This window comes from Cynara cardunculus (genome assembly GCF_001531365.2).
Source record: "Cynara cardunculus var. scolymus isolate 2C chromosome LG 16, CcrdV1, whole genome shotgun sequence".
Taxonomy (NCBI): Eukaryota; Viridiplantae; Streptophyta; class Magnoliopsida; order Asterales; family Asteraceae; genus Cynara; species Cynara cardunculus.
Genome location: NC_037543.1, coordinates 14,940,279 through 14,950,195, shown reverse-complemented (window position 1 = coordinate 14,950,195; position 9,917 = coordinate 14,940,279). Strand labels below are relative to the sequence as shown.

General features: G+C 37.0%; 1 protein-coding gene across 1 annotated transcript; it reads left to right on the top strand.

The window, feature by feature from the left end:
* Positions 1–1,662: 1,662 nt before the first annotated feature.
* Positions 1,663–6,310, top strand: LOC112529687 (probable 1-deoxy-D-xylulose-5-phosphate synthase, chloroplastic). Its single transcript, XM_025141027.1, has 10 exons — positions 1,663–1,972; positions 2,065–2,193; positions 2,489–2,653; positions 2,727–2,877; positions 3,244–3,515; positions 3,803–4,076; positions 4,407–4,714; positions 4,826–5,107; positions 5,523–5,807; positions 5,946–6,310. The coding sequence occupies exons 1-10, from the start codon at positions 1,835–1,837 to the stop codon at positions 6,093–6,095; spliced, it is 2,154 nt and encodes a 717-aa protein (XP_024996795.1). The 5' UTR covers positions 1,663–1,834; the 3' UTR covers positions 6,096–6,310.
* The last annotated feature ends 3,607 nt before the right edge of the window (positions 6,311–9,917 follow it).

Below are 9,917 nucleotides of genomic sequence, written 5' to 3'. Positions count from 1 at the left end.
TTCCCTTATTTATTCAGTTTGAGAATTATCTATTTAAGATATTATTTAATAAATTATGTGATCCATATTCATTATCTTATTTTTTTATTTAGTCACTGTTTTCGTATGAACCCAACTCTCTCTATATATATACGAGTATCAAATTAAATATAATAAAAAACCTATTTTTTTCTATATAATTTATTAATTAAAAACTAACTAAAAGATTTAAAATAAAAGAATTCCTTAAAAAATAAAGATAAATATGTGAGTTTTTAAAACTTAATTCATCATATGGGTAATTTAAGTTTTCAAAAATAGTTAAAACTTTATTTTTTATATTTTTGTTGTTTAAAACTATATATATATATATATATATATATATATATGTGTGTGTGTATAGGTGGATGTTCAAACGAGAACCCCTGTTATTTACGAGAACGCGAAAACAACCTAATAACCACAAACTTTTTTAATTAATAAATTAACTTATATTAAATATAAATAAATTAATAAGAGCAGTAATGTAATTAAATAATTTTTATAAATTTTATTTTATTTTAATTAATTATAATTATCCCTTTTTCCCCTGGATTGATCATATTCGTTTCCACTATCTTCTCTTCCTTTGTGATAATTGTGTGATTATGTAACCATAACCTATCGAAACCATGAGTAATTGTTGCGATAAATGTGTGAATGTCTAACTCTAACCGATTGAAATCATGATCAAATTGAGAACGCAAGTGATGTTATAATAGTGATATCACATGATTATCACACTCATATCACACCAAATCGTTTAGTGGATTTCGCCCGTAATCGTTGTGGTAAATGTGTGATAGTCTAATCATAACCTATCGAAACAATGGGTAATTATTTTTTTTAAATGTGTGATTGTCTGACCCTAATCGATCGAAATCATGATCAAATCGAGTGCGATTATGATAGTGATATCACATGATTATCACACCCATATCACACCAAATCGGTAGTCGACTTCCTAAGTTAACCCTAGTCGAGCTGAATCCTTGTGATAATTGTGTGATAATCACATGATTATCACATCCATATCACATCCAAATCACACCAAATCATGTTGAAATAAGCGATAACCATAATAGCCCATTATGTTTTCCAGATTATTGGGTTTAATGTGATCTTGTTTTTAAAATTCTATCACCTTGAATTCCAATATTACCCTTTTGCCTCTCAATTTTTTTGAATTGTTTTAATTTCATTTTTAATTTAAAAATTCTTTTAATTTTTATTGTTATCACAATATGAGATTAATAGATTGTTTTCATGGTTTCGTAAATTACAGGGATTCTCGTTTAAACCTTTCCCCATATATATATATATATATATATAATCTAAAAATATTAAATGGGTTAAAGAAAATAAATTTGAAGTACTTTATAATCTAGATATTCTTTTAAACATATATAATTTCAATATTTATAAGTTCTTAAATATAAATAACAGTAAAAATAGTAAATAAAATAATATTATATTTTATAGGTGGATGATGCACCATTTTATCATCAAATGGTTGCTATCCATATAATGTGATTTCCAATGACGTGGACCAATCAGAAATAGCTTAAGATTTCATTTCTTCCACCCTTTTGTTCTTTTACAACCTTTGCCCACGTCCCTTCCATTCAACTCCTTTCACGCACTCACTGGCTTCACCTCTGCCACCTCCATCGCCGCTGAACAACCACCACTTAAACACCTCCATTTTCTCTTCGATTGCTATCTGGGTCACCTGTACGGTCACACATTTCTGGGTTTTCCCCCTTTTTCCTACTTCATTCCGTTTAATCGCTCTGCAAAACGAAGCTTTTCGGCCATGGCGTTTTGTGCCTTTGCATTCCCTGGACAGGTGGTGAATCACCGTTCACTTACTTCGCATGCTCCTGAGTTTCGACATTGTTTATTCGGAACGGATCTGCAACACACTCAATCTTCACACAAGCCCTTCAATCAGGTTTGATATGTTCAAATTTCATGATCTAGTTTGAGTTTTTTTGATTCRTTGAAGGATGGGTTTTGATTTGGATCTTGATTGTTTGTGAGTAGGCAAGTAAAAGACCAGGTGGGCTTCAAGCGACACTCTCGGAGAGAGGTGAGTATTACTCACAGAGACCTCCTACTCCTCTTTTGGACACAATCAACTACCCAATTCACATGAAAAATCTCTCCATTAAGGTATATTTACTCATAGATACCTTTAATTTCAAAAGAATATTACTAGATTGGTATAAAACCAAGGGTACACGTTAAGTAATCATGTCAATTTGGATTTGAAGTCATGACTTGTTTGACCACCAAGTCAAAAGTATGTCTCTAAATCCCTGTAAGCCGTTGGAACCCTCAAAAATACCCGATTCGAATTGAAGTATGTTTCTGTTAAAGATCATGGTCTTGAATTTGGATCTTAATTTGCATCTCAGTGAAGGAAATGGGATTTCAAACAGTTTGTTTTACCATTATTTTGATGTAGGAATTGAAGCAACTAGCTGATGAGCTTCGATCTGATGTGATCTTCAATGTTTCTAAGACGGGTGGTCATTTGGGTTCGAGCCTTGGTGTTGTGGAGCTCACGGTGGCACTTCATTATGTGTTCAACACTCCTCAAGATAAGATTCTTTGGGATGTTGGTCATCAGGTGACAGATTATGGTATTTATAGATTAGGGTCTCTGAAAACGATTGTTTCTTGAATCAAAATGTGTTATGCAGTCTTACCCACATAAAATCTTGACCGGAAGAAGAGACCGAATGCACACAATTAGACAGACAAACGGGTTGGCAGGGTTCACCAAACGGTCTGAAAGTGAGCATGATTGCTTCGGCACAGGGCACAGCTCAACCACCATTTCAGCAGGTTTAGGTAATTTACTAATCTCTCTACCAACTTCATCTTTGATTTTCAGCTTGGTTTTGGTTTCATTTTTGCTTTAAAATTTATGTCTAAGAGCACCACCTTTTAATCTCTTTTTTTGACTCAATGACTTTCATCTGCCTTTCGTATAAAGCATTGTGCACCTGTAAGCTAAATGACCCGATCGATAAGTTGTGTATTTTTGATCATTCCCTACCCGGCAAAGAGTTTGTATTTTGCAGCGTTTTTCTTTGTATGTCTCATTTACGTAGTCCAACCTCCGCTCTTGATTTATTTACCTTCCTTAATTGCAAATCATCCTTCGGTTTGTGAATCTTGATGTATGGTTGTTTCGTTTGGGCAACAAACGAGCAGGGATGGCTGTGGGAAGGGATTTAAAGGGAGGAACAAACGATGTAGTTGCTATCATAGGTGATGGTGCTATGACCGCCGGTCAAGCTTATGAAGCCATGAATAATGCTGGTTACTTAGATTCCGATATGATCGTGATCCTTAACGACAATAAACAAGTCTCGTTACCTACTGCCAATCTCGATGGCCCAATACCTCCCGTTGGAGCTTTGAGTAGCGCTCTTAGTCGGTTGCAATCTAACCGGCCTCTTAGGGAACTACGTGAAGTTGCCAAGGTTCGTTCTAAATTTACAAATAAAGAAAAATCCACAACAATTAACGTTTAACAGCATCTCCAACAGATCATCCAAAATGGATATTTTGGGGATTATAAGCTACTTTTGACATCAAATATTTAGGAGAGAGGAATAATTTTTCATTCCATGTATTAAATATTTATTATTATAAGTAATGCTGAAATCTCTAAAACAAGAAGAAATTTTTGAGAATCTACTGGAGATATGCTCAAAGTACCTTTTTTTAATCTAATGAACGAAAATATAACGGTTTATTCTCGATGCAGGAAGTTACCAAGCAGATCGGTGGCCCGATGCACGAAATTGCTGCTAAGGTTGATGAGTATGCTCGTGGTATGATTAGTGGTTCGGGATCGACATTATTTGAAGAACTCGGTCTATATTACATTGGTCCTGTTGATGGTCACAGCATCGATGATCTTGTCGCCATTCTCCAAGAGGTTAAGAGTACTAAAACAACCGGTCCGGTCCTGATTCACGTAATCACCGAGAAAGGTCGAGGATACCCGTATGCAGAAAAAGCTGCGGACAAGTACCATGGTAAATGAACAATTGGGGGCTGATTTGATTTTTAAGATTATTGATTAACCATATAAGACAGCTTTTTAAAAAGCCACTTCAAATAGCGTTTCAATGACTCCATAGGCTTTTTTTCCAATGTTACCCCGTATATTTTTTCTAATTAGCTTTTCAACATGTCATCTAGCTAAACGTTGTTAGTTTATTAGCTGGCTTATTAGCTAACAATCGGCTTTTCAACAATTAGCTAGCTTTATCACCTAGTTTTTACGAAACATTACTGGTTTATTAGTCAGCTTATCAGTTGCTAGTTTGCCAGCCTTACTGGTTTATTTGTTTCCTGTATTGTAGGTGTGGCCAAGTTTGATCCGGCGACCGGGACGCAATACAAGTCGAGCGCTCCGACTCAGTCCTACACGACTTACTTCGCGGAGGCGTTGATTGCTGAAGCGGAGGCGGATAATAAGATCGTTGGAATCCATGCTGCGATGGGCGGTGGAACAGGAATGAATCTATTCCTTCGCCGGTTCCCGAGTCGGTGCTTCGACGTCGGGATTGCGGAACAGCATGCCGTTACCTTCGCTGCTGGATTGGCTTGTGAAGGCCTTAAGCCTTTTTGTGCGATTTACTCGTCGTTCTTGCAAAGGGGTTACGATCAGGCATGTTGTAGCTTCTCACCGTCACCTTCTCGTGGTTTTTCGGAAACCAAGTTCACCATTTTGATCGTGAGAAGATTGTAACAAAGGGTATTGTTTGGTGTTTGTGAACAGGTGGTTCATGATGTAGATTTGCAGAAGCTGCCGGTGAGATTTGCGATGGACCGAGCGGGGCTTGTTGGGGCGGACGGGCCCACACATTCAGGTTCGTTTGATGTCACATTTATGGCATGTCTCCCGAACATGGTGGTGATGGCTCCTTCCGATGAGGCCGAGCTTTTTCACATGGTTGCAACCGCTGCTGCCATTGATGACCGACCTAGCTGTTTCAGATACCCACGAGGAAACGGGATCGGCGTGCCATTGCCGCCTGGCAACAAAGGCATTCCTCTCGAGGTACTCGGAAAACTTCAAGCTAAACTTACCTTTTTGCCACATCCAATTACAATTATTGATGTTGATGGCACTCATCTTCATCCCGTGGTGTATGTCTTACATTCAATAGTGTATTAACTCCTAATTCTGTCCGATCTGGTCCGGTCCGAAAAAGTCTGGGCCTAATAAGCCCGGGCATCCGAAAAAGCCGGGGACTAATAAGCCCTGGCCTAAGCTGAAGCCGGGCTCTAAAGCATGATCAGACCAACTTTTTCTCCAAGGCTCGGATAAAGCCCGATTAATCCCAGCCCAGGCCCAAAAAGTCTGGGTTTTTATGGAAGGCCCAGGCCTTAAAAAGCCCTATTTTGAATGAGATATATCGAAAATGTTTGGTTTAGTGTACTAAATCTGTTCTTTTTCATTTGGTGGAAAATAGATTGGGAAAGGTCGAATAATGATCGAAGGGCAGCAAGTAGCCCTCCTAGGCTACGGATCGGCTGTTCAGAGTTGCATGGCTGCAGCTGCTTTAGTACAAGAACGTGGTTTAAACATAACCGTTGCCGATGCCCGTTTCTGTAAACCATTGGATCATGCTCTTATCCGGACCCTTGCAAAGTCGCATGACGTCTTGATCACCGTTGAAGAAGGATCGATCGGTGGGTTTGGCTCTCATGTCGCACATTTCATGGCATTAGACGGCCTTCTTGACGGAAGCTTGAAGGTACTTAATTCTTTTAGTCTGAATACATTCTGCCTTGTGTGTGGGATATTTTGGGTCCGTTTGATTTGATTATTCTAGAAACATGCTTTCGAGAAAACACAAAGTTAAAGTTACGAACTTTGATGTCGATATCTGCAGTGGAGGCCGTTGGTGCTTCCGGACCGTTACATTGACCATGGAGCGCCTGACGACCAATTAGCCGACGCTGGGTTGACTCCATCGCATATAGCTGCAACCGTATTCAACGTACTCGGGCAAACACGACAGGCTCTAGAGGTTATGTCATAGAGGATTCCCGTGTGCTCATCGGTGTATAAATACAAAAAATAGATATTTATCTGCATAGATACAGAGAAGTTGTTGTTAGACCCTCCCTTTGTGTGGTATATACCGGTCTGTTTTGTTATATATAGCAACTTCTAACAAGATTAGATAGTTTTAGGTTAAATCGTTCGAAAACAAATGTTTATTCGGTCGGTTAAATCGGTTGTTTCGTTGTTTCTTCTTTAACCTTTAAAACATCTTTTTCTTAAAATGGAAAGTAATTTGTTAAGAAATTTATTTTGGTACAAATAAACAAGATATATCAAATAATAAAATAATATTTTTTCAAAAACAAATTTTTCGTGCAATGCGTTGATATACATCTCGATTTTAATGTTTCATTTTATTCATTTTTTCTGTCGATTTAGAAAACGATAATATATTTTTTATTTTTGAATGAAATATAAAATTGAAAAAAATGTATTGATATTAGTATTAAATTAATCATTTAAAAGTTCTTGTTTCCTGTGTAATTTTCTTAGTTCAATTTTAATTATAGATTAATTTAGATTTAACAACAAAGTAATTTATTTTTGTTTAATAATATAATTTTATAAGGATGACAATTAAGTATTCTGTTAAAACTCAATGATTATCTTAATCATATTTTAATTTTTTATAGTTAAAATAAGATGTTTATCTTGTATTTGATTATGTTAATTTGAATTTAATTACACGAATTCAAAAAATTGTGATAACCGAGTTATTTGGTTATAAAAATTGGGGTGGTTTTTTAATAAAGTTTATAAGTTGAGGGGTTTAAGTTGGTTAAGTGCTAAAACTCCTTTAAAACTTCACCGTCACTTTCCTTCCGTATTTATTATAATGAATCTCTTGACAAATACTTTGTTATGTATTCATGGGTTTTGGGCTAGCATGTTTTTTTTTTTTTTTTGTATCTATATACTTGTTATGTATTCATATATTGTATAGAGGTTTTATGGAAAAAGTTGTTAGCTATTTTGTAATATAGCTCTTGTAAGATATTGTGACTGAATGTGTAAATTATATTTCTTCATATATGGAAATATATATTTATATGGAAAGATGATCTTAGGGTGTTACAAGTTTGGTATCAGAGCATGAGTTTAAAGGATTTAGGTATCTAGTATGATGCTTAGATTTAAACTGTATTATTTGCATATTAAGGGTCACTGACATATGTAGAACCGTTAGAATTAAGAGAACGATATGTAAGGTGAATTCAAATTACAACTGGTCAATGTAATTATGAATTTACAGATAGATATTACCTTATTATATTTGGGAATGTGATTATGTGAATATTGAATTCTACAAGTTTACAGATGGCAAGTCATTCACGAAGGTCTGAAAGGATCGCCCTTATCAACCCGGATGAAAGGGAAAGTTCACCTGAAAACAATCCTACCAATCTACCAACGGGCAGAGGCAGAAGGAGAGGTCAGGATAATAGCGGTGGAAGGGGTCACGGGAGAGGAAGGAACAGTCAACCTGAAGTTCATGAAGACTAGGGTGAATCAATTCTGGAGAACCTAAATCAAGAACCAATGCAACCCCTTGAGTATGTTACTCAGGACATGTTAGCAGAGGAAATGAGTAAGTTAAGGAATACTCTGACATCTATTTTGGGACTATCAGCCAGGATAGAGACAGAAAGGGTCGAGATAAATCCGCAGATTCAATCTACAAACACCAGAGGGAGCGACATCAAAATGTTTTTAACCTGTATACCCCTAACATTCTTAGGAGAAAAGACCCGGTGAAAGGGCAATGTGTTGGTTGAGGGAAATAGAATCTGTATTTAATACCAGTAAGTGTTCATATGAAGATAGAGTTAGATTTCTCGTATCAATGTTAAAGTCTAGTGCTCTATACTGGTGGGATGTTGAATCACTGGCAAGACCTAATGTTTTGCAAACAATGTCCTGGATGGAATTTGTTGACCGATTTATGGAGCAATTTTTCCAAAAGCGGCCGTTAGACAACTAGAAGAAGAATTCTTATAGTTAGAACAAGGTAATAAGACGATAAGGGAGTACACTGAGAATTTTATCGAACACTCCCGATTTGCAAAACACTATATTTCATCAAAATCTCGTAAAGTCGAGAGGTACATCTGGGGGTTAAAGCCTTCAATACAAGAGTTCGTGATTGCCATGAATCCTTCTACATTTCCACTAGCAGTAGATGTTGCCGAAACAACAGTAAGGAACAAGAACATGCAAGGGGAGGAGAAGGTGGTTGAGAAAAGAAAATGGGAAGGGTGTTCGACTGAATATAAAAGACCAAAATTTGTAAAGACAGAGAATCATCATGTCCAACGATTTGGTGAAAGACCGTGCCAGAGGTGTCACCATGTTCATCAGGGTGACTGTAATTTTGAACAAAAGAGGTGTTATAGATGTGGGGAGCCAGGACACTTGTCTAGAAATTGCCGAATTCCTCAAAGATGTTTTCATTGTAATTCCCCTGACCATATCAAGCCAGATTGTTCTCAGTTAAAGGCTCCAAGACTGACTGTGGTTGGAAATACTCTGAATATGCGTGGGGAGTCAACATCCTAAGAGGTGAGTCCAATAGGGCGATGGACTGATATTTTCAGATGACAAAAGGAGAGGAAGATGAAACCCTTGATGTGGTAACAAGTACCTTCTTATCAACTCCGTATATGCCAAGGTGCTATTTGATTCTAGTGCTAATTATTCATTTGTATCACCATTATTTACGGGATGTTTATACGTGAATTGTATGTCTCTTGACTATACTTTTGTTAAAACCCAGATCTGACAATAGAACAATTTAATAAGGAAATTCAAGAGAAATTTGTAGAAGAAGAAGATGAAATAGAAATCGACGGTGCTTTCTTTATTGAATGAAAATTACAAACTCTCAAGAACCCTAATCGACTCTCATAAGATGTATCTGAATCTATGTGTTTACAAAGAATTTTCTATTTGCTCTCATACATTTTTCTCTACCTGAAACACTACTTATATAAGCAGTAATTCATGCTAATCTGAATAGGATTAGCCTTATCCAAAATAGGATTAGCTTTATCCAGAATAGGATTAGCCTTATCCAGAATAGGATTCTGAAGATAGTCGTCTTGAAGGACCAGAGGATAGACAGACCAGAGGATAGACAGACCACAGAGGCTCTGGAACTCCAGAGGCTCTGGAACTCCAGAAGCTCTGGTCAATACAACCAGAGGCTCTGGTCCTCTTCACAGAGGCTCTGGTTCAGGTGTCTTCATATAGGCTTTGGTGAATCTTCCAGAGGCTCTGGTTCTACTTACAAAGGCTCTGGTCATCCATACTTGGTCGATTTAGCACAGCGGCTGGTCTTCTTCCAGACTTAGACGTTTTGGCACAGTAGCATCTTCAGATGTTCCATCTTTAGCCCCAATTGCTTAATAAAACTTTTTGAGATAATTATTAGGATCAATTTGATGCTAACAATCTCCCCCCAAAGTTTTATGACGCAAGCATCTTCATGAAGTCTTCAGGTCTTCTCCCCTTTGCTTTCTTGAGAAAAGCTTTAGTGTGCWTGGTATGGATGGAAAATTCAAGCTCCCCCCTGAATGTAGCTCTTTGTTCTTCATTTTCAACTTTTAGATCAAATCAGATTCAATGTGAATGCAGCACCACTGATTGCACAAGATGCAACTTTAATCTACCTACAATCCAGCACATTCTTTGAAGCACGGAATAGCCACTCACCCCAAAAGTAGCAAATTCATCCAAAAAGGGATAGATAAATGTGTGAATTACTTGACAAAACAGTGCAAACAGTCTTATGACAAAG

Bases quoted from the DNA above. Each gene is read 5' to 3' on its own strand.
- LOC112529687 (XM_025141027.1), top strand. From the start codon at position 1,835: ATGGCGTTTTGTGCCTTTGCATTCCCTGGACAGGTGGTGAATCACCGT. The intron at 1,973-2,064 runs GTTTGATATGTT...GTTTGTGAGTAG, and splicing joins CACACAAGCCCTTCAATCAG to GCAAGTAAAAGACCAGGTGG. The intron at 2,654-2,726 runs GTGACAGATTAT...TGTGTTATGCAG, and splicing joins TTTGGGATGTTGGTCATCAG to TCTTACCCACATAAAATCTT.